This window comes from Lactuca virosa, chromosome 9 (assembly GCF_052849685.1).
Source record: "Lactuca virosa cultivar CGN04683 chromosome 9, Lactuca_virosa_CGN04683_v6, whole genome shotgun sequence".
Classification (NCBI taxonomy): domain Eukaryota; kingdom Viridiplantae; phylum Streptophyta; class Magnoliopsida; order Asterales; family Asteraceae; genus Lactuca; species Lactuca virosa.
The window spans coordinates 268,417,568-268,442,410 of NC_136434.1; the positions used below are offsets into that span (position 1 = coordinate 268,417,568).

At 36.4% G+C, this 24,843-nt stretch overlaps 2 protein-coding genes across 2 annotated transcripts; both read right to left on the bottom strand.

The window, feature by feature from the left end:
• Positions 1-4,480: 4,480 nt before the first annotated feature.
• Positions 4,481-5,962, bottom strand: LOC145140525 (ATP-dependent DNA helicase PIF1-like). Its single transcript, XM_079073987.1, has one exon. The coding sequence runs from the start codon at positions 5,960-5,962 to the stop codon at positions 4,481-4,483; it is 1,482 nt and encodes a 493-aa protein (XP_078930113.1).
• A 129-nt stretch (positions 5,963-6,091) lies between these two features.
• On the bottom strand, positions 6,092-8,748 carry LOC145140526 (uncharacterized). The gene is made up of 5 exons (XM_079073988.1): positions 8,142-8,748; positions 7,651-7,658; positions 7,504-7,513; positions 6,607-7,184; positions 6,092-6,502 (listed from the first exon to the last, which is right to left on the bottom strand). Exons 1-5 carry the CDS (start codon positions 8,746-8,748, stop codon positions 6,092-6,094), a joined length of 1,614 nt encoding a protein of 537 aa, XP_078930114.1.
• Positions 8,749-24,843: the final 16,095 nt, after the last annotated feature.

A 24,843-nucleotide genomic window follows, 5' to 3' on the forward strand; every position in this document is an offset into this window, starting at 1 on the left:
CAATTTTCTCTAATAATAATAATAATAATAATAATAATAATAATAATAATAATAATAATAATAACTAGCTGTGGTACCCCGCTCCGCGGGGTTCGGTTTTGATCATAGTTTTATTTATGTATTTTTCGGTATATGTTTTAATGGATATTTTATTTTTGCAACGTAAAAAATAATGGGGTCAAGTGGAATGATTAGGGTGCGGTAATTGCAACCGATTTGGGTAGGTAAACATGTTGAAGGTGGCAAGTGAAACGTCATCTACGTCAGCGGTAGCATTAAGTGCAGGAAGGTAATCGTCATGGAGGGCAATCTGGCTTCTATAAGATCCGTAAAGGGATTACCCTTTATTCCAGATATCTCCTTTTTTGTACACATTGCTTTCGAACGTCAGTGCTACAAATCGAGCAGGAAGAAACATGAAGTCGTAGGAAATGGAAAAGATCATCAAGGTTCTAATCAAGCAAGCGGAAGAGGAGGTAACTGCATTGGCAAATGTTGAAAACGATTTCTTTCTGAACCAACAAACAAAAGCTGAAATAAAGGCGGATATGAACCGGGGACCTCGGACTAAAAAATGAGGTTTTTGATGTTATTGGACAGAATTGGTGTCGTTTTCCCACGCCTCCTTTTCCATAATATGATTATGAGCTGCAGAACGCTTGAAGCTGGAATTTGAGCACTGAACTAGCATCACCGTTCTTAAGCCTAGACTTGTTTTGGGGTTCCAAACCTCCTCCTATTGCCTTTACCCAGCGGCAAGACGCTTAGTTTTGTCGGAAAGGGAATGCTTATTCCCCTCTACTGTGCGGGTGCTAGGTATCTTAACTATCTGCGGATGGAGAACCTACTCATTGATGGCACATATGAAGCATCGAAAGCTATCCAAACCATCTATAAACTGAAGAGGGAAGCAGAGATGAGAATGGAGGAACTGAGGAAGGAGCTGAAGAAACTACCAGAGGATGATGGAACTTATGTGGATTAAGGTAATAGTTTTATGGAGGTAGTTGTTATGGTGTTTTGTTTTAGAATGTGAATGGTCTTTTGGGGTTGTAAATGGGTATGGCCGTATGTTGTCTGTTTTGGAAATGGTGTTTCTTTGGTTTTTGGTTTCTTGTGTATTGGTAATGGGTTGGGAACCGTATTTGTCATGGCCATATGTAATGTAATGCTTTTATGTTTTAAGGAATGGAAGTGATAATTAGTAGTTTACATGTAGTGTTTGTAGATTAAGGATATTTGTGTGAAATGTGTTTTGTTTTGGTGTTTAAGGATAATGTTGATTCTGTTGTACGTTTATTGTTGTAGTTTCGTTTACCAATACATGTAGTCTTTGTAGATTAAGGATATTTGTGTGAAATGTGTTTTGTTTTGGCGTTTAAGGATAATGTTGATTCTGTTGTACGTTTATTGTTGTAGTTTCGTTTAGAGTAATGTTGGAAAATGGATTGAATGGAGTTTGGACTGTGTTGTTAGCTTCCAACATTGAGACCATCTAACTGTAAGTGTGTAAGTTGGGTCCCCATCTATGTATCATTAATATTATATACTTTTTGTCAATAGTAGCATGTTTTGGTTATGAGTTCAAGTAGTTTTTGGGTTTTAGGGTATTGCAGGTTTATATGTTGTCAATTCTAACAAACCAAGATTGATTCTAATTTAATGAAATCGAGAAAAAAAATGTGTTGTCTTTCTGAGGGTGTGGATGTGTTGTGTGATAAGAATATAAAGAACAAAAAAAAAGCTACCAAAAGTTGTAAAAGTGGTATTCTAGTAAAATAGCATTCCAAATTATTTTATATACATATTGGCGATACATTATAGGGAATGGGTATTTTAGCTGGGTCCACAATTATGGTTCTAGTAGACTGATTTCTATCTATTCAAGGCATACATAAGTGGTACATTTCATAAAGCTTATAGCATCCAAAGTTGCATAGTTAACATTTTGGTACAAAATGTTATGTTGTTTACATACTAAAGCAGTGAAAGTGTTTATGGAACATCTGATACTAACTACAAACAGACGGGACACATTGATGACAAACAAAATAAGGGATGATTCCATCTATTTTTTGCGGCTTCGCTTTGTGTCCGTTGATGGTGTTGGCTCATCTGTATCTAACAGAGAGGATGTGTTAGAAAACATAAAGGTATAATAGGTAATAATTTGGTTTATGTGTATACCAGTGGTGCTGTATAACAGAGCACGTGTGCTGCGGGTGACAGACATTGTAGATTCAGGTGTGTTTTGTTGCATTGTTGGCCTTGTTGTGGGGACCTGTGCTGGAGTTGTTGGAACATTTGTTTGTGATATAGAATTCAAGCTTTCAATGTCCACAATTATGAAACGTAAATTGTCCCGAGCGGATGCCTTTAGGATTTGAACTGACATGTTCTTTGTTTGCCCTTTCTGCTGAGTAATAAAGGGTGGAAGTGTTTTCCTGTCGATGGTGTTGTTGTTTGCTATAAGATTTTGAAGGGTAGAGTTGAGTAGTTTCTGACATGAGGTGTCGGATATGATTGTTGATATTGTGTCCGTTGTGTCACTTAGTGTTAGGTTGAATCTGTGTCTGTTTTTAAAATAAGTTTGTTACCTTATAGTATACAGCATAAACGGTTTTAATGTAGATTGAAGTGTACTTACGAAAATGTTGGGTTTTCAATGACAGAGTGTGCATTGCAGTACCATTGTGGGCCCCGTTTGTGAATGGGATCTCTACAAGTTGGACATAGAACTTGATACCAATTGTCTTGAAACTGAATATCCATGATTGATGCTTTGATCAAAAAGGTTTTATCCTGCAAACAGATGGTTGTGCTGTTAGGGAAATTTTTTTGTTAGTATTATTCAATGAAATTAGATAGGAAGATGTCATGTAACATAACCAGTAAGTCCGATCGTTTTCTTGTTTTGATATCCTGCAATGTAATTGGTATTCCAGATGGAATAGAAATTGGTCTTTGTGGTCCACGGAAACTGAAATCAGATAGTCATTTGGTTAACAATAGTTTTATTCAAGAAATCTGATGGTTATAGATGAGAAATACGTCATACATATCAAGAAGTGTTGTTGTTTCTAGTATTTCTGGATTTATGTATACATGGGTGGCAGGTGATGATCCATGGCGCAATGTTCCTAGGATTAAAAACAAAATTATATTCATTAATAAGAATTATTATGGCATGGTAGTAATTTTTTTTGTAACTTTCAGATTGGAAGTGTCATACCTGCAGAAGTGGAACCTTTTAGGTTTGTAACAGCAACAACTATAATCGCAGGCAGCGGGATGAGTAGATCGCGGTTGAATTTTGTTGGGACGGTGATGCATTCATTCCATAGGTTTATTGGAAGTTCATTGCCACTACATGTTTAATCTATGATGTTACTACCTGATGGAAGTGTAATGTATACTTAATATATGTTCCATGATATTGCAGTTACCTGCTGTCTGTTAGGAGGAGGAAAACATATGGCTCATCATCTTGTTTTCTGCAGTCTTTGATTTTTGATAGAACACCAATAAAATCTAAAAAGTAATTAATGTTATTATGTGAGTAATATGTATGATATAGAATGAAATAGGGATTTGTATACCTGGATAGTAAGGTGGTTTTTCTCCAAGTTCCATGAGATGCGATTTTGTCACAAACCGGAACCAGTGTTTTGGTATTGTCATTGTATCTGGAAGTTGTTTGATGACTGAAATGAGACCAACTTCAATGTAGAAATCATTCTCTAATACCTTCCGGTGCCTATCAAGTTCTGGACAGCTGTATTCGAAGATCGTGTAGCAATCGAATAATTTGAATACTGATTCAATATAAGCTTGACTGGTATGTTGTCCAAGAATTTGTATTGCATCTCCGTATAGAATTAATTAAGTATTAAAGTATAGGCATAATAACTGTTTTTTGTATATTTATGTTTTGTGTATATGTTTTGTACACTTACAAATCTGTCAACAGCTAAGTACCATGTCTCGTATCGACGGATATCATTCTTCCATTTGCGGATGATTCTTACTTGTAAAGGAGCTCCAACACCTTCGCACTTCAGATCGGATATACTACACATGACTACTGTGTCTTCACTGTTAGGAAAATAGGGATAAATGGAGGTAAAAATGTTAGGTATTACATACAGTATGCATCGACGCTTGTTTGGAAAATAGTTACAGCTATGTAACTAATAGTGATATGAAAGTTATATTTTAGGTTGTTATGGGTATTATGGACCTGTTTGTGGACTACATTGCGTAGCAGATCTTTGTACACAATGTTTTTTGTCTCTGTGGGTATCAGATGTTCATTTCTTTCTATAATAATTTTTATAGATGCAGGTGATGTTGCTCTGGAGAAAGCTACATATAATTGCCCATGTGCAAAAATTGGTTGAGATAGATAAACTCCAATTTTTTTTAAAGACTGTCTCTGGCTTTTATTGATTGTTATTGCATAACAGAATTTGACTGGAAACTATTTTCGTGAAAAACTGAATGGCAAATCGGATGGTGTGTGTATGAATTTTATGCGAGGAATGTATACACGTGTTCCGATATAAGTACCAGTCATTATAGAAGCCTCAATTATGGTTGGGAGAAGTTGTGAAACAATCAACCGAGTACCATTACATAATCCCTCCTTTTGATTTATGTTTCTCAATAACATAATCAGTGTTCCTTGTTTCAAGTGAAGTGCATGAGGTGGGATTCCTGGAAATATTAATTCATTCAGGTACTCTGTGGGATATAGGCCTTCTAGATCAGACGTGTGTTTTCCATTTGGCTGCATTGAATCTGTACTGTTATATACTAAACTGGAAGCTGTGATAGTTTTCAGGATCATGTTGTTTATCTTATCTGCCACTTCATTTGTTGGACAGACAATCGCCCTTTCTGAAAGGTCTTTGGCAGTTGGGTTGGTGAGTATACAATATCCATACACAAACTGTATAAGATGTTGTAACGCATTTGGTCCAGGCGGGATCAACAACGAATCTAGAATTTGAACCCAAGATGTGTTGTCTGGATCATCTGTATCTGGACATCCAAGCAAACCATCTCCAATGTTGAGAAGCCAAGTGGCAAAATTTGTTGTTGATATTGTGTGTGCCTCGGCATCTGTATTCGAAAGTAAACGCATATTTTCCGTAAGCATTCTAACTTCAAAAAGAGGCCATAGATATGATTTTGGTAGTGTAAGCGCCGTTATCTCAGAACGTGTGCTTTTAGGGACAACCGGAAGTGTTTGTCGAAAGTCACCACCAAGGAGGACAGAAATACCACCAAATGGTTTTTGCTTACAATCTAAAACATCTCGTAGTGACCTGTCGAGAAATTCAAAACATCTTCTGTCACTCATTGGTGCTTCATCCCATACAATAAGTGATGTATGACACATGAGATCACCTAACATTGTTCTCTTTTTTATATCACAGGATTTTTTGTTTGTCAGGTCTATTGGAATCTTAAATCTTGAATGTGCAGTTGTTCCAGATGGAAGTAGTAATGATGCTATTCCAAATGCAGCAACAGCCAGAACCACTTTCCCAATTGATCTAAGATAAGAAAGAATCGTAGTCCATAGAAAAGTTGTGTCTGTGCCACCGTGACCATAGACAAACATCAATATATGTTTCTTATCTTCAATGCACCCAATAACTGTTTGATAAATTGACATCTGCTGTGCATTTAATCGTGGCAGAAATTGATTAAGTACTTTGTGTAGTTCTTCTCTATTGTAAGCCATTTCTTCAAGTAAGAGTCGATTATCAATCACAGGAAGGATATCAGATGATGGCATCGGTAAATCAAAATCATGTAACGATCTTGAAGGGACGGAAGAACGAAGTGTATCCTCTAAACTGTGAAGCAACTGCTGTGTTATGAGATCATCCTTGAAAGACAAAGACCTATCCAATATTCTGGTTTTCATTGTGTACAGATAATCATCGCACATCTTTTCATGTGCCACTTCCCATAAGAGGCATGGATTACTTACCTCACAAAAAAGCAGCAGGTGACAGAAAAGGGATCGCAGTTGTGCTGAAGTCGCCCAGACCGAAGCTTCAAGGAATGCGTTCATCCACTAGGTGTCATCTCCAATTATTCCTAATGCATTGCACGCACTTCTGTAGGTTGGATGGACAATGTTGGAAATGGTACGTAGATCTTCAAATGATTTGCAACCCTTCTGATGAGAAAGTAACATTCTCAGATAAAACAGTTCACCAGACGATGGATGAACAAAGACAACCCGGCCAACCATTTTTGATGTGTCATCAGCCCTACGTTCCCACGATTTAGAAGGACCATCCCATTTGTAATACTTTAGATAGTCAACATATGTGACATCATGACCAGACGAATCTATTGCATTGCTCTCAAACCATGCAAGAAGGGTTGTTCTAGAAGCATTTGGGTTGGACAAAACTTCTTGTATTGTGCTCTCTTCGTTAAACACAATATGATGCGTGTTTTCTGTATGAACGGACAGAATCTGAACAGGTGGGTGTCGGTGATGTATGTGAAAATCAAGAATACGTCATGCCGCCTCATGTGGACAGATGTATCTTCCATCTATGAAATTCTGAATTCATTTACAAAACAGGATTCCTTTTCTTTTCCATCCACTTTATTATTTGTCACAACACTTGGGCCACCTCTATCTTGTGTTTTAGTTTTTTCTAGTGCATATCTAACACGATCTGCTCCTTTGGAAATGTACTTGAAGAGATACTTTATCATCATGTTCCATCCACAGTACTCAACGTTAATATGTGCATCAAACCGAGAACATAACCTTTTGTTATAGGGTACGATAGACCCATTATCTATTGGAACCCCACGTGGTGTTATGTGTTTTGCTGCTGAAGATCGTTTGTAACGCACATAACCATAAGTATCAAAGAATGTAGAATCGAGAAACGGCTTTGGAAAATGTTTCTTGCATTTGCCATCCTTCATACATGGAGCTCTTTCATTTAGTGGACCACATGGACCATGAACCATGCACGCAGTAATTGTTCTATACAATGCAGGTTCCGCAACCGGATCTGGCAATTCAGCAGTTATATATGTATCTACATCTTCAGCATGGCGTATTTTAGATGAACTATTTACCCATAATAATGTATGACAATGTGGAAGACCTCTCTTTTGAAACTCAATTGTATACAAATCTGTCAACATAATTATACTTGTTAAATTAAAAAAAATGCACTTTGTTTTATGGTAGTGATACGCACATCAAATTTAGGGTGTATGAAATACAGGAAGATCGAAGATAAGAATAAAACAATGTAATTTAATATGGATTGAAAAACAGAATTGTAAGAATCTGAGATGATATGAAAATACAAACTACTTATCCACTTTTAGAAAAAAGAGTCAGTATTTGTAAACCATTGAATTAAAAAAGAAATGAGGATAAGGGAATGTAATTGAATACAAATGCAAGGATACAATTATCACATTCTTACATGACATATCTATACAAACCATTTAAATACTGAAAAGAAAAAAACATATAAAAACGGTAAACCATTGAAACGAAAATGGATGATAATGCAAGAAAACAGGTAGCTGTAGATGAAAGACGATAGACTCATGTATCTTCATTATGTTGCACGCTGTTTTTATACTTACAGGACTGCCTACAAAAAATTATTCATTAAAATCCCCGTAGATACTAATTTTATATATAAAAAAATTTTATGGAAACAAATTTTTACCAAACTCGCCCTGCATAGCGTGTATATAGTTAAAAATATAGATTGTAAGATTTTTGGACGAAGATGCCCCTGCATACTATTCTTAAAAAAATATATATATTTTTTAAGAACTTTGTACCAAATTGCCTCTAGATGCTACTTTTATACTCCAAAAAAAATTTATCTTAACAATTTTTGACTAAAACGCCCCTGGATAATCTTTCTATAGCTAACAAAGTTTCAACCTAACAATTTCCATTCACACAACAGTGGCATACAATTATATTTGTCTCATTTACGTGTCACAATAAAGAGTAAGAAATAAGCAAAATAATCATGAAAATTGAACAGTTGATAAGATATTTCAACCAAAAATAATCTCAACTAATAATAGATTTCAAGTCATAGGCAAACAAAATAACTTACATGCATCAACATCACCGAAAGTCCTGTCTCGTTTCAAGAAGTCCACAAAAGCATGAACCTTCAGTTTAAAAACCCTTGCAATGATATCTGCCCTGCTATTTGGATCCTTCTCGTGATATCTATCCATGTATCGTCTTATCTCTGGCCATTTTACATTGCATGTGAAAGTTATGAAATATTGTGGGTTACCATAAACTCTACATATGGCCAGTGCGTCCTGATAGTGACTATACATGTACCGGGGACCTCCTGTAAAAGAGGTTGGCAAAAATACTCGTTTGCCTACAAACCGACCCTCCCTGTCCCCCTTTGAAAGCGCATCGTATAGCCCACTAACATACTCAGAACGAAGACTGTCCTGATGTTTAGAAATGTAGTCCAACCGTGCACCCTCAATACAAGTGTATGCATCCACGAGATACTGTTGAAAGAGGCGGGAGGCACTTAAAATTGGAGACCACATTCCCTGTCGAGCATGCATCTGATATGCATAGTACATGTTAACTGTGAGGTTCCGAGCATTGACACCAAGTTCATTTCTCAATTTCAACTGTGGAGACCAACCATCTTCACCATATGCAAACAAAATTGGATATTGCACGGGCATGTAACAGGGATGAAGCTTGCTAATACGCTGTAGCCGGCCAGAATTAGAATGGACTACAATATCATAGGCACTTCAATTACTGTCATCACCACTAACAATGCAACCTAAGGATCCCGGTGAAGGGAGATCATATCTGCGATCCGGAACATTGCTGAACAAACGAACGGAATAAGAACTTATATTTTGCTGCTCTGCAATATCTTTTGCAGTCTTGAATGCTCGTACATATTCATTGTTTTGAGAAAAAAACAAAACCAGAAACAACACTATACTTGCATCCAGATTTGGTTTCCTTGGACCATCAAAAACCTTCAACCTGTTATCAACTTCATTTTCTGTGTCAAATAAGTAAAGCTGAAGAAACCGTGGTCCTTTCTGAGGGTCTAGACACAGGGAACCAATTTTATGACTAATTTGTCCTGAAATCTTAAACACAAAAGGCCCTCGACCATCATTGACATCATCATCAACATCCGCTCCAAAAGATGTCATAGAGAACATACTATTATAAGCTCTAATCTCCCGTAAAAAATGGTCGTTAGCAAAAAGGGCCATAAACTCATCTGACATTCTAGAAGGATAGGGAAGAACAACCGAACCACTTCTACAACAACGATGATATCTTGGATGCTGAGGAGTAGACATTTTCAAATATCTTTCTCCAAGCCAGAAAAAAGCACCACAAAAACCGCACACTGCATCACAGTCGCCACAGTCTACATATTCAGGGAGAGCACGTAAACCATCCGTCCGTCGATACAACCGACGACGAACGTTTCTACCGTCAGTAAGAGAAGGCGAACTGGAAGAGGAAGCAACATCACCGCAACGATGATTCTTGCGAGAACCCATATCAACACAAATAAAAGAAGAAAAACCCCCAAATACAATAACATAACGAAGAAGAACAAACGAATCAAAAGTAAATAAACAGAAGCAGTTCTTACCTGAAATGAGAAGCAGAGATGGAAGACAATAATCGGGAACAACTACCGGAGATAGCGAGGCAGAATGGATATACATGGAAAACAGTAAGCAGCATGCAGGATGAGAAACACGTGTATAGATCATAATAAAATGTACAAAAAAACCCCAACACAATTACCTACGAACAAAAAATGATCATAATATGTACAAAAAAACCCCAACACAATTACCGACGAACAAAAAATTTCGTTGGCAATAGTCAAAGGGCTAATTTTGCCAAAAACACAGGAGTTTCCTATTCATATTTTAAGACAAGTTTCATATATATATATATATATATATATATATATATATATATATATATATATATATATATATATATATATATATATATATATATATATATAATAATAATAATAAAATCTTTAACATTTATTATTTATATAGAAATGCGAAAGAAGAAAAGCAAGAAAATGTTTTAGGCTAATTAGTTAAGGGTGGACAAAATTGCAAAAACGATCACTGTGGTTGGCAAATTTATGTACTTTTTGTCCAAAACGAAATGTTGGTGCACCATTGGTCCAATTTTGAATACCTTGTGCAATTTTGGTCCCTATGATTGACATTTTTGTGTGGTTTTAGTCCACACCCAACTTAAAAGATGGATATGCCCTTATATTTCTTTTATTAATTTCCTTTTTAATTTCTTATTATTAAAAGAAAAAGAAATAACACCTACCCCACCCCTCATACTCACCTTTACCCCCACTCACTTATATTCTCTCTCTCTCTCTCTCTCTCTCTCTCTCTCTCTCTCAGCAACACCATCATCGGTCACCCTACCACCTACCGAACCACCATCTGTTGGACCTCCACCTGCCGTACAACCGTCTTTTCATTTCCAGATCTGTAAAACGAGACCGATGTATCATAACACCCCTCTTCCACTACCGACGTTCATCGTTGTCACCTCCCTTCACCGCCAACATGTCTGACATTGTCACCCCTTACCATCCATACACTCACCGGCGACCATTATACCACCAGAACCAACGGAAAACCATAGCCCCGCCGTTAGAAGACCACCAACACCACCTGTGGGATCTGCCATGGAAAGCCCCAGAAAATCCCACCTTCTCTCTCTCTTCTCTATCTCCGATCACCATCTATAAGACTAGAGGAGGTGGTGGCTCAACAACTAAGAATCGAGAAATCCAACCCATCGTTCCATTTGAAACGAACCTTTCGATCAAGACCAAGTTCATCTCATCTATCTGAATGAAAGCCCTTAATCAAGATCTAAATGATTTAAATAAGCATACATATGACAGATTCTAGAAAATGAAGAACACAATGGGAGGAAAAAACAAAAATCTTAAAATCAGTATCCAGTGTGTTTGATGCTCAAATAATAACCATATCCGGCCACCATCATCTCTCTTCTCTGTTTTTCAGTAACCATTTGTGTAAGAACAAAGGTGTTGAAGGAGCGGTTTTTCAAATTTGAGTTTTTCAGATCTGAGGAGAGGTCTCATCGAGTTAAGGCCAAGGAGATAAGGAGGTAAGAGTAAGGAGATGAAGGTGGTTAGTGGCGGATGGTTGTAGCGAACAGTGATGGCTGGAAAATAGTGATGCCTATGTCGACTTCTCCGTCATCATCGTCGTACCTTTCTTCCACCGGCTCTATGGTGCAGAACGAAGTCGTCACCACTCCTTCCCCGATGTACGAACATATATGTGGCGTCTGGTGGTGCTGGAGGATGGTGGTGATAGTGGGGGTGTTCTTGAATGTGTTTTCTTGAAAGAGAGAAAGAGGGATGAGAGGTGAAGAAGATGAAAGCTACCACTGGAGAAAGAGAGAGAGAGAGAGAGAGAGAGAGAGAGCCAGAGAGAGAGAGAGTGTGTGTGTGTGTGTGGGCCATTCTTTAATTTTTAATTACTTAAAATCATTAAAATTTATATAAAAATAAGAAAAACAAATATAAAGGGTATAATTGTCTTTTTAAGTGGATAGGGACCAAAATCACTAAAAAGATCCAATTTTAGACCAGTGGTGCACCAACATTTCGTTTTGGATCAAAAGCACATAATTTTGACAACCACAATGAGCATTTTTGCAATTTTGTCTTAAGGGTGCTAATTGGTTAAGGGTACAGGAGAGGGAGGTGCTAATTGGTTAAGGATGGTGGTGGCAGTGGGGGTGTTCTTGAATGTGTTTTCTTGAAAGAGAGAAAGAGGGATAAGAGGTGAAGAAGATGAAAGCTACCATCGGTGAGAGAGAGAGAGAGAGAGAGAGAGAGAGAGAGAGAGAGGGTCATTCTCTAATTTTTAATTACTTAAAATCATTAAAATTTATATAAAATAAGAAAAACAAATATAAATGGTATAATTGTCTTTTTAAGTGGATAGGGACCAAAATCACTAAAAATATCCAATTTTGGAACAGTAGTGCACCAACATTTCGTTTTGGACCAAAAAACACATAATTTTAACAACCACAATGACCATTTTTGCAATTTTGTCTTAAGGGTGCTAATTGGTTAAGGGTGCCGGAGAGGAAGGTTATGGGTTTGAGTCCTCTTCCTTTTTTTCTTCCATAAAAAATGATTTTTTCAAGAATATATAACATGCCACATCACTTGTTACGTACTGTCATATCAATAACCTTTCGGTATGGTATGCCCCTTGGACATTATCCGTTGAAAATATCAAATTGGGTTAAAATGTAAATTAGCCGGTTCCCGGTGTCTTTTTATTTAAAAAAATTTAAGAGTTTTTTTTTTTTTTTTTTTTTTTTTTTTTTTTTTTTTTTTTTTTAATAAAATATTAGAATTTTTCTTAAAGCAAACCCTATTAATTAATATATAGTCGAGATTGGCAAGAGTCATTTTAATCTGACGTGATAGGCTACAGCCATGGGTATGGTTGTTAAACTTACATTATTTGTGGTTGTGATTATACATTTTTTGTATCTATGTTTAGATTTTTATATTATGCATCAAATATTCATCTTACCGTTTCTTGGAATTATGGTTTTGCATAATATTTATTAAAATAATTTCAAAGAAAGTTTCAACCATTAATTAAAAGTATGAAGTATCATATACCGAGATCATTTGTAACATGTTTTGTAGACCAGATAAAGCATGTTTAGTGTATCTTGATATCACGAGTATCAAATTGTATTACTGTCCAAAAAGTTTAAGATATTTTTATACCAACACCAATTAAACGAATAGATTAAGAAATACATTAATACCATATATCTCTATAGCTATCGATTTTAATTATTGTATATAATATAGAAAGTAGTTGAGGTAGCATGGGCATGGCATGAGTGAAGGTTCAAGGAAAGTAATATGTGTACAATCAAGTACTACATTACATGAGTAGACAACATAATCTTTTCAAGATGAGGTATATGATGTTGACTTCTTTTGGGTTTATGACTTGCATCTAGGTGGTATATTAACTACCAACCCCACGCAATTATTTTGTTTTCAAGTTTCCAATATATGAAAAAATAGAACAAAATTTTGGAAAAAAATTAATACATAGAATATCATCCTATTAAATATATTTTTATTTATCTCCTTACTTAAATCATCATGACAAATATCAAAATCAAAAGATGAGATAAGAAAAAATTACACATTTCAATCAATAAAGAAAAATTAAATATGCTTTATATCTTTTATTTCTATGAAACTTCATACTCATAAAATAATAAACGTGGTAAGTCATTAATTTTCTCTATAATTCATTCTTTTGATTTTGATATTTGTTTTGTTCCTACCAAATGTTCAGAAGTAGCAAAAGTTTTTTTTTTACCTTGTAATATATAATATGAATTTTTTGGGTTTGAGTTATACGAGTTTGGTTTTCTAGGTTCGGCTTAAATTAGTTCGAAATATTTGTATTTTTATGGCAAATTTAAACCAAGAATGTTCCTTCTAATAGCATAACTTCAACTAGTTAGTATTTATATTGTAATTTATAGTGACTACATATATTAGAAGAAGAGAGAGAGATGTGGAAACAAGTTCATTAAACCGCATAACAACTACACAATAGAACCCGCCAACCCGCTGCATCTTCTCGGAAACGTTTCCCGACGGTACCTCCGGTACCGCCCCAAGCCATGTTACGATACCCTCCTCCTTTAGGGGGAATATTTATCTTCTTTGAATGTCCGCCAAAAGATAATGTTTTGTTTTGTTCTTGACCATGTATCCTTCGATCAAAGAGATCAGGTCTCAAAAAGATAATTAACAATGACCAACTTATTATGTTCTTTACTCCATAATCACTCTCTTTGAACTTACATTTTCAAAGCCTCTTGAATAGTAATTATTAAACTCAGAAAAATATTCTTTAGGCTGAAGGGTGTGGCCGCGGCATGAGACCGCGGTTTGTGCCACCTGGACCGCGCACACCGCCCCCAGGCTGCGGTCTTGTGCGGTTTTGGCCGCACTGCGGCTGTAGAATACCGTGGTCTGTGATTGGTTAGTGATATATTTGACTGTTGAATGCTTTTGCTTGCTTTTTTTTTTGCCTTTCTTTTCTATATATACATATACACTTTATTTGATTGTAACCATAATACAACCTCTTCTCTCTCAATCTCTTTAAAAAAAATCATCAATCTCTATCAAAAATGTCATCTTCTCTCGATCTTCATTTGTTTTTTAAGTTTTTAGGATTATTTTAATGTTTTTTTTTGTAATGCGATGTAATGTTTTTTGAATTTTTAATGTAATGTTTTTTTTTAATTTTCAAGTAATGAAAAATTATGTTTTTTTATTAAAAAAGAAGTTTTAATTAAAATAGCTAAAAAATAAATAAATAAATAAAATAAAAATGTGGCACCACTCCCTTGGTGTGGCAAGAAACCACACTTGTGTGGTAAAAAAATAACGTGACGCTTATGTAGCGGGGGAGGGAGTGTGGTTTCGGTAACACCACTCCCTCCAGCCTTATAGTCGAAACTTACCCTTGATATTGTCTAATCAATGGTCAAAATTTTAAATAAATTAACAAGATTGTCCACAATTTAGTTACCCAATCCGGTAATATGTTAAGCTATGTGTCACATGTTGGGTAGTACTCATTCAGTGGAGCTGTTTATTTTGAAAATCTAATTGTTTGTTGAAAAAATATTCTTTTCAAAAGATTTCAATAATTCAGCTAATTAAAACCTTATTTCAGTATTCAAATAAAAATTGACTTTAAGTTTTCAACTAAAAACTTGTTTTTAAGTTTCAACATCAAATAATAACTATTAACCATAAGTTCTTAATTACAAAATGTCTAGATTTTAATTATAAAGGATACGCATTTTCATGAAGAAATCATAAAACATCCATTTCATTTACATCTTATACTTTATTTTTAACAATAACTATAAACTTCTCTAGTAAGGTATAACTGACTTCAAGATTGAACAATAGAATTTCAATAACAACAAAAGTAATAACTGAGTTATAACCCTAATCAAACAAACATAATTGTTAATTTCTAGTTTTTTCAAGTTTTGAAGAAATTGAGCAATAACTGAAATAAAGCTAAAACCTGCTTAAATCTTATTTGTTTCAATCTTGCAGGCGGAAAGGTAGGTCGCTGGAGTTGTGGGATGGTCGGCTGTCGATAGTGGCGGTGAAGGTTGCCGGAAAAAACGTCGACAGAAATGGGAAGAGCAAGAGGTAGGTAATGATTATGTGTGTCGCTGTTGTAGAGAGAGAAAATCAACGAATTATTTTTTTTTTCTTTTTCCGATTTAGACATTTATATTTAACTTTTTTATTTCTCAATAAAAGAAAAGAAAAAAAAAAACAATGACACCTTTAAAAATATAAATTTCATCCGTAATAATATATGGTGGGTAAGGACAACCAATAGAGCAATGCATGGTCTACAAAGCCACCTATACATCTACATGTCTTCATAAATTACCATAGATACATGATTTTTCGAATGTCAAAATAAAAAAAATCCTATTGTACTTTGATAAAGTATTATACTCTTATATCGCATGTAAATTAAAATATTTCGGTAGAAGTTACGTACCAATATGAACTCAAATTTGTGTGCAAAAGTTGAAAGTATGAAAGCATGGAGCCACGTGGGAAAAGTACTATTTGCCTCTTAAAAAAGAGCGTACAAAAATTGTCATAGTTTCTTTTCGCTGGATATTCTCAATTTCCGATGGTACAAACCAAATAAAAAATAAAAATTATTGTGTAATATTTCAGAAATTTATTCGATATGTTTTTTTTTTTTTTTTTAAATCGGGACGAAGGTAATGGGAAAACGAAAACATAGGAAACAAAGTAATTTAATTCGAATATGTTAAGCTCGAGCTATAATCTTGTTTCATAATTATATTGAGAATGACTTAATAGATGTTTAAAGTTTTCAACATTTTACAATCGATGCATTGCATATTATATAATATGATAAACAATGTTTTATGAAAAAAAAATGCAAAATTTCAGTTGACATAATTTTATAAGTACTAGTATAGATCATATATAATAGTTATACATTTATAAATTTTAATATGCAACATTTTAGACTTCATTTTCTTTTATTTGTTATGCCATAAAACATACTCTAATGCATCGGATATCATTTATTTCTATTCAAATATTCTTAAGTGTAAAACGTTTTCCAGCCATTTTTCTTCGACTATATCGTCTGATTTTTGACGTTCTAAATTAATTCATTCATAATGTCTATCATACTAATAAAAAGATACAACAACAATATCGTTTATACCATGTGTATTGTGGGTCACGTTAACTTTATGTAAGAAAATAAATTCGAATCTTGTGGACCTAATTGGTCAAAATTCTGATAACATGATTTAAATTACAATGAAAAGTGAATACCCAAACCATGGTAATCGGTAAACGACAAAAGTTTTATCTTATCATGGATTATTTGATTGATAAGTATTTTGAGGCGTATATGTAGCTAACACCATATATGAAGGGTTAAGGGTAAACATGTTGAAAGATGGAGGGTGTTAAATGAAAATAGTTGTTTAATTGAACGCGGTTCTTGAGGGGCAATGAGAGACAGAAGAGCAACAGCTGGTTTGTTTAGTTTTACAAGGCAGCAGGGGTTTACTGTTCTATTGCGCGTCTTTAGCTTCTTCCTTTTACTTTCCTCCTTCAGTCCTTTGTCCCTTTTTTGTTGTAAAATATTATTTCTTTTTAATACGAGGTTTGTAACCAATTGGTTTTCTTAGGATTGATAATGATACTTAATAATAAGCAATTTGTTATTTTTGTAACAAGTTTGTACTTGCCTTTAGGTAAATTTAAGATAGTTTTTTTTTTTTTATACGCAGTCATTTTTTTTTCTGTAATCCATTATTTTAAATACTAAAATTTAGCCCCTTTCTTTCTTTATTATAGCATGTTTGGTTCATTGATTTCAGAGAAATTTGAATATAATTCAAGCAAATTTTGATTTTGGTTGAAAAAAAAAATAAAAAAATGAAATTTCTTTAGTTTAAGTTAAATTCCATTTATAAGGAAACTAATTGTTTTTTTGGCTAACGTCAAGAAATTTAGATCTCATTTCGTGTATATTATTAGAAATGCAAAAATATCGATCCAGCTCATCTATCCACACAACCATCTTACCTATTTTTACACTCATATCACTGCCACTTACACCTTACCCTCCACGTTCACACCCTCCACGTTCACACGCCTACCTCCACATTAATCTATCCTAACACTTACATTCCATACACTCATGCTCTACCCCCACCATACCTCTTCCCACTCCACCCCACAAATTGGTTAAGTATTGTACGAAAAAAAATAAGTTTAAGGCCACTTGGATATATAGAATGTATACTAAGTTTAACTTTGCTAAAGAATATGAGTTGCAAATTGATTTTCGAGCTCTCCACCAAAATGAAAATGTTATGAGTATCCAAGATTTTTAAGTTGTTATGTTTGATTAATGAGATCAGTTGCAGATGTTAAAGCATCCAGACTGTTAGGAGGGAAGAGTGATGTGAATTATTTAGTTTTTTAAATTTATATTTATGTTCTACTAGAACTGGACTGATACACACCTCAACAATTGAACCTGATTGTGTAATGGTATACTATACACATATCATCCGTAAGAGTTTAATACTAATGATGCATTTTTTTAGAAACCAGCCCCTATATTACTATCATGCCACCGTATTGGGAGATACTGATTGTGTAATATTGAGAGAACCCATTCTCTAAACTTTACAATATTATTACTCCAAAGATGCTACATGCATATTCATAATATAATTTACAAAAGTCTGGATACAAACCAACTATTAAGATTTTTACAAAGTTTTATATATTACATAACTACCCAGGAATTTATACACTATGTACAAAAGTAATAATATTATCTATTCTACATCTTCCAACAGTACATGACTATACTGGATGCTTATCACCTGCAATAGTTAAACACTAAGAGGGATAAGCGGGTGACGCTTAGTGAGTTCAATAACAGTTACACTATAATGCTATGTCATATATATATATATATATATATATATATATATATATATATATATATATATGACAGGAGCAAAGAGGGACAAAGAACAACAAATGCATATGTGTATTATATGACAGACTTTCCATATCAACCAATGATTTGATTCAAAGATTTACAATCAATGAGATACAACAATTTCAACAAGATATACATCAATAAGACTTCAGCCCAAGTGGCACATAAAATAAACAATTTTTTATTATCATTTTGCTAGAATATACAGGCTTTCAGCCCTACCTAGCCCGATGCCAATACCAAAAGTGATAGTAGTCATGCTCTACATGGCCAAAGGCACAAAGCCAATACCAGAAGTGATACCAGACATGCTCTACATGGCCAAATGCATAAATCCAATACCAGAATAATACGAGACATGCTCTACATGGCCAAAGGCTCAAAGCCAATACCAAAAGTGATACGAGACATGCTCTACATGATCAATGATATAAAACCAGGATAACACAGGAAAGCACATTGAACATATAACACATAACATACAATTGTCCCTATATTGAACTCACCGTAAAATAACCGAATGATAAAATGATAATTTGGGCAGCACTTCGTTTCTAAAAATGACTTTCTTTGACGAAACCGGGAGTTTTTATTGAAAACCGGGCTTTGTACGGGCAGAGTTTCGACTGAAAATATTATTTTCTCGGGGTCTTCGGTGCTCCGGGGCTTGCTTCGAGTGTTAGGGTGATTTCCTAGGCTTCAGGGGGTGTTAGGATAGTTTTAGGGATGAAAGAGAGTGAAAATTGTAAACAAAATTCGGAGAGTCTCGCTTTCTATTTATAGTAACCGAAGTTCAACATTACGTTGGGCGTAATCTTTAGGTACGCGGGGCATACTGGCTTCTGAAGTTCTACGCTAAGCGTACTCTCGTACGCTGGGTGTAGGAGCTTAGTGTCACCGACATGTCAATCGTGCGAGATAGGTGTCCTTCGTCCGAAGAAAGAGGCGACGTGGCCAACTTCTGACCTAGTCCGAGTACGTTGGGCGTAATCTCGTACGCTGGGCGTACGACTTCGGATAAGTCTCGAATTTTATATTTAAAACTTCAAAAATTCATATATTTTGTACACGGGCTCCGTTTTTTACGTTCTTTATATACACGTGTAGGTGAGATTATACTCTACAACTTTCGTTTAGACTCCATTGGCTAATTTTGACTTCATTTTTAATATTATATTTTTAACAGGCTGGGACAAGAAAAGTCCGTTACAAATTCATAATTTCTTTATCCGACGTCCGTTTTCGTCTGTCTTTTTACCGTTGTACTAGTATTGACGAGACCTTTGATTCTTGTTTAAGTTGTGTCGGCTACAAATCACTCGATCTTTATTTCGAGTTTCGGGCTGTGTACTGCTATGCCGAATCTTATAAAAATCATAACTTCCTCATACGAAGTCAGATTTGGACGTTCTTTTTATGAAAATTTTCGGTTTAACGAATACTACGACTTTCATTTAGATCACTAAAGATAAAAAATAGTTTATTGAAAACTCACTTTTTACGTCATATAGTGTCGTGTCGGTTCTGTCACGAAACTTAATGAGTCATAACTTCTTCGTTATAACTCGGATTTCGACGAGGTTTTCGCCTAAATATTTCTAACAAGATAATTTACAACTTTCAATAACATTATTTTTACTTATTTCCAACTTTATATTTTTGTTAATTTCAATAGTTGACTTTTGATCAGAATCTCATAAGACTTCCAATATTTTCCGAATGATTCTAAACATAGTTTTACTTCAAATCTCGTAAAAACTATATTGTTAGAACTCAACGCTCAAAATCATATAATATTCAATAATATTCACTAACAATCTTACAAAATACGATAATTACACTAGGTTAATAACGTGTATGTTACAAATATTCCGAAATTTTCAACAAATTTTAACTTTTCAAAACAACCCATTTACTAAAGAGGTGTTTACAAAACCATTGTTTCCAAAACATTATTTAAAAATCAGAATATTTTTTACAACATAGTTTTCAAAACGATTCCATTATCAGAGTTTCCCAGAAATCATAAGTTCCAAAAACACGAGGATGTGTACGGTCACGCCTTCACCTTGCCATGGTCCACTGAAGTGCCTGAAACCATAAATCAAAACTGTAAGCACGAAGCTTAGTGAATTTCCACAAAGTACCAACACACAACAATAACACATATACAAAAACAACATACTATGGGTCCAATCATCCTCGGGATGGAATACCCCAGGCCCCTCAACCATCGGGTTGGAATGCCAACATACTATGGGCCCAATCAACCATCGGGTTGGGATACCCCAGGCCCCTCAACCATCAGGTTGGAATGCCAACATACTATGGGTCCAATCAACTATCTGGTTGGAATACCCCAGGCCTATTGGCTTACGCACAAAGCAGATAAGCCTCAGCCACCAATCACACGTGTGCACATATAACAGATAACCATATAACAGTCTACAGCCAATCAAACAGATCTAACAGATCACAGAACATAGTAAATCCTATCTACCATGATACCGATCTAACAGATCATAACAGCAAAGCAACATCTTATCTACCAAGATACCGATCTAACAGATCATAACAACAAAGCACCATCTTATCTACCAAGATACCGATCAAACAGATCATAACAACATAACAACATGCATAACGGGATATCAATCCACTGGGTTGGCATTGGTGCCTTCGACCCGCAAGTACAATGAGGAAAACTCACCTCACAAGTAGTACATAACTGACATGGTCTGACTCCGAATCTCAGCTCCTGAATCAAATGCCTACAACCACCATGTGACCAATTACATCAAAATCCCAAAATACCCAAAATGCCCTCAAAAGTCAAACTTAGTCAACCATGGTCAAAGACAAAGTCGTCGGTCAAGGTCAACAGTCCATGTTGACCCAACTCGTCGAGTGCACCAATAAACACGTCGAGTTCCTAGAGAAATCAGATAGTATGGAAAACCCTAGCCAACACGCCGAGTTGGTTGGAAAACACGCCGGGTTTTCCCCAGCTTAATACATTTAGTTGTTCCTTCGATTCCATGGACTCTAAGGCTCAGATCTAAACTCAAATGTTGTCTAAAAGGATAAAGTTTCCAACTTTATCCTTTAGGGCTACTCCAAGTGTTCAAAAACCCAGCCATAAGGCTTAAAGACTCAAGGGTTTAACCATTAAGCACAAAATCCTTGAGATCTGAAACCCAACTTTTCCAGAAGAGATTCTAGCCTCAAAATCATCCCAAAGGTTGGTGCTTTATAGACATGTAACACCCTGTTCTGAAAGTATCCGTTTGTGGATTTTAGAGGCCAAGGTTAGGGGCGTTTTGGTCTTTTATGGGTTTTGAGTTTTATTCGAGAGGTTTTGGGCCGGGGTGTGTCTCTAGAAGCTTAGGGCTTCTCGCCACCTTTTCGTGGATATAAAGTTCGTCGGAAACGGACTTGGAATGAAGGAGTTATGAAACTTTGAAGTTATTGACGTTATTGGCCCTTAATGGTAATAGATGACAAAGAAGGACCATGCATGCAAGGTGGTAAGCGCGCGAGTACATCCAACGTAAGGCTGAGTTACGCCCAGCGTATAAGGTCATAAGGTCGCGGGTGCGTTAGGCGTACGGCCAGCATACAGGAGGTACGCCCAGCGTACGTCTAGAGTCCAAAAAACCTAAATTTTAGGGCATGCCACTATAAAAAGAATGATAAGCCTGAAGGGCCAGCCTCCATTTCACCCTTGGACAGCCACCACGAAACCCTAATCCTACCTTGAGTGTTCTTGAAGCTTTGGTGGCCATTAGTGAGCATATTTGGTGTTATAAAACCATTTTCCAAGCAAGGAAGAAACAAAGCAAGGTGGTAGATCAAAGGAGAAGTTGTAGATCTGGGACTTTTGCCTTTTTCCAGACCCTTTCAAGGTATAAAGTTCTGAGCTTGATGATTGTTCTCTTAGATCTCTATTAGGAGGAGTTTATGGACTCTTTTAGTCCAAAGAATGGACCTTTATGATGAAATCTTGTTTGTGAGCTTAGGGTTGCCACCCTCAGAGCTAAAAGGGTCCCATAAGCAGTAAAGTCTCCATCTTGAATCTCTTAATGGGTTCATGCATGAAATCTAGCTCTCTTTATGGAAGTGGAATATCATTTTGGGAGTTTGGGCTTGTTCGGGTCAAGTAAAGTCACCAAGTCAGTGACTTTATAGTTTAAGACGTGGAAAAGGACCAGGATCTGTAATTGTAGCTTCTGAAGTGGAGTATTAAGCACTTCATGAGAAAAGGGCTTAACAGGGGGAGTACGCTGAGCTTACATGCTAGTACGCCCAACGTACACACCATTGGCTAGTACGCTTAGCGTACGTGAATGTACGCCCCGCGTACTTTGTTAGTCTGGGATTTGCATTTTTAGGCCTCGGTTTGGGCCATGCTTTGGGTTCTTGGGCCTTAGTGGGCCATCAGAAGTTAGATAATATGGGCCAAGGAAATGTTTGGGCTTAGGGTAAGGCCCATTAGAGGGATTGGGCCCGATTTAGCAAATTGGGCCATTAGTGGGCTTGGGAAGCTCACCTAGTATTGGGCCTTAGTTTTGGGCCTTAGATATGGACCAAGTTGGACTAGGGGTAGAATGGTCATTTTACCCTAAGAAGGATTATTGTTTTTGACTAAGTGATGTTTGGTATTGGTAGTTCGGGAATCCGAAGGGTCAGCAGTTCGGGAATTTTCCAGTCAGCAGCCAGAGGAGTATCAACAGGGTTCAGCAGTGCGATGTGAGTCTCCTCACTGTGTACATGGGTCTATGGCTATAATGCCGGCCCATTATGTTGTGTATAGTAGGAAGACCCGGGGGTTAGCCCTAGGCATTATTATGATATATGTTCCAGATTACGATCCGAAGCCAGGCGAGGCCTGAGGTATGTTAGTATGCTAGTTATACTTGTTGTCTGTGTGATACTTGTATGTGCTGGGTAGGGAGGTGAGTGTGGGCGAGGCCCCACATCTCATCACTAGCTGAGTATGGACGGGGTTCCGTATCTCATTACTAGCAGAGTAGGGGAGAGGCCCGAGTTAGGAGGGAGGTGAGTGTGGACGGGGGCCCGTATCTCACTATCAGTAGGGCTGTGGACGACGTTCCATGACTCATCAGTAGCAGGACAGGGGCGAGGCTCAAGTTAGGTGAGGCCTTAGATCAGGAGTAAAGTAGAGTATGTTTAGCTATTTGTTATGTGTTATGTATGTGTTTAGCGGGCGAGGCCCAGAGACAGGCGGGGCCTAAGAGAAACAGATTTGTATACCGAACGGGGCTCGATGCCAGGCGGGGCCTGATGCCGTGCGGGGCCCGATGCCGGAGCTAGTCCGATGGCGGGAAAGTCCCGATGCAGCGGGCAGGGGGCCCAGTATGTGGTTATGTATGTGGTATGTGGTAGGTTGGGGAACTCACTAAGCTTCGTGCTTACGGTTTTCAGTTTTTGTTTCAGGTACTTCTGGTAGCGGAGGGAAGAGCTCGGGATGATCGCTTGCCACACACCAAAAAGTTTTTAGCCTGGGATGTTTACTCTGATAAAATAAATATGTTTGAAATGATACTTGATTTCATATAAGGATTATGTATGACTTGATTATGGTTGATTAATGATTTTAAAACGAAATTTTTGGTCATGATTTTTGGGATGTTACAAGACATGCATGTCCAATGCATGTCTTGAGCCCAAAATGGGTCAAAAAGGGAAAATATGACCTAAACTCCATGCATGGCATCAAAACTTGGCTAAAGACCAGATCCAAACCACTACAAGGCCACCTTGACCTGGAGACTTATAAAGTTGCAAACTTAATGAGATCCATCCATTGCAACATCCAAGAATAAGGAGAAAATGGACAAAACTCAAGATCTAGCTACTTAGAGGAATAAAAATCGGATCTTGGACACTTACAAAGGTCCAGAAGAGTGACAAACTGAAGATGAGAGCTTTACTTGCTAGATCCTTTCTTCCTTCTTCCAACTTCTCCTTCTTTTGCTCCAAAAATACCACACTAGCTCACAAAATGAGAGGGAAAGATAATTGGGGTTTCCTCAGGGCTTGGGGGTGATGGGGGCTGAGGGTGAACAAACCTTAGCCTCCACTTTCCTTTAAATAGGGAGAAAAACTCAGAAACTAGGGTTTCATATCCAGCGACCAACACGTCGTGTTCCAGGAGGCAACACACCGTGTTGCTCTTAATGAGATCCGCGCCTTTTCTTATCTCGACACGTCGTGTCCAAATCCAAAAAAAAAAGATTTATACCCAAAGTTGATCCTCAAATTTTGGATGTTACAGATTGTGTTGAAAACATAGATTTGACCACAAAGGCTATATTTAACGGGGGGATGAAAACTCCAAATATTTCTTATTAAGTCAAAACTGAGTTTCAATCCTATTGTGTTGAGAAGTTTTGACTGAGTAGTTCATTTCATCCCTCTCATGAATTGGAAATTTTCAAAAGAATCACAAAAGATAAACTTTCTTTACTTGAATATCTATTTACCTGAGACGAGATTGAGAAAGATGTTTGGGGTTGTGGAGGTGATCAAACATTAGAAATAAATGTTTTATGTTTTCTT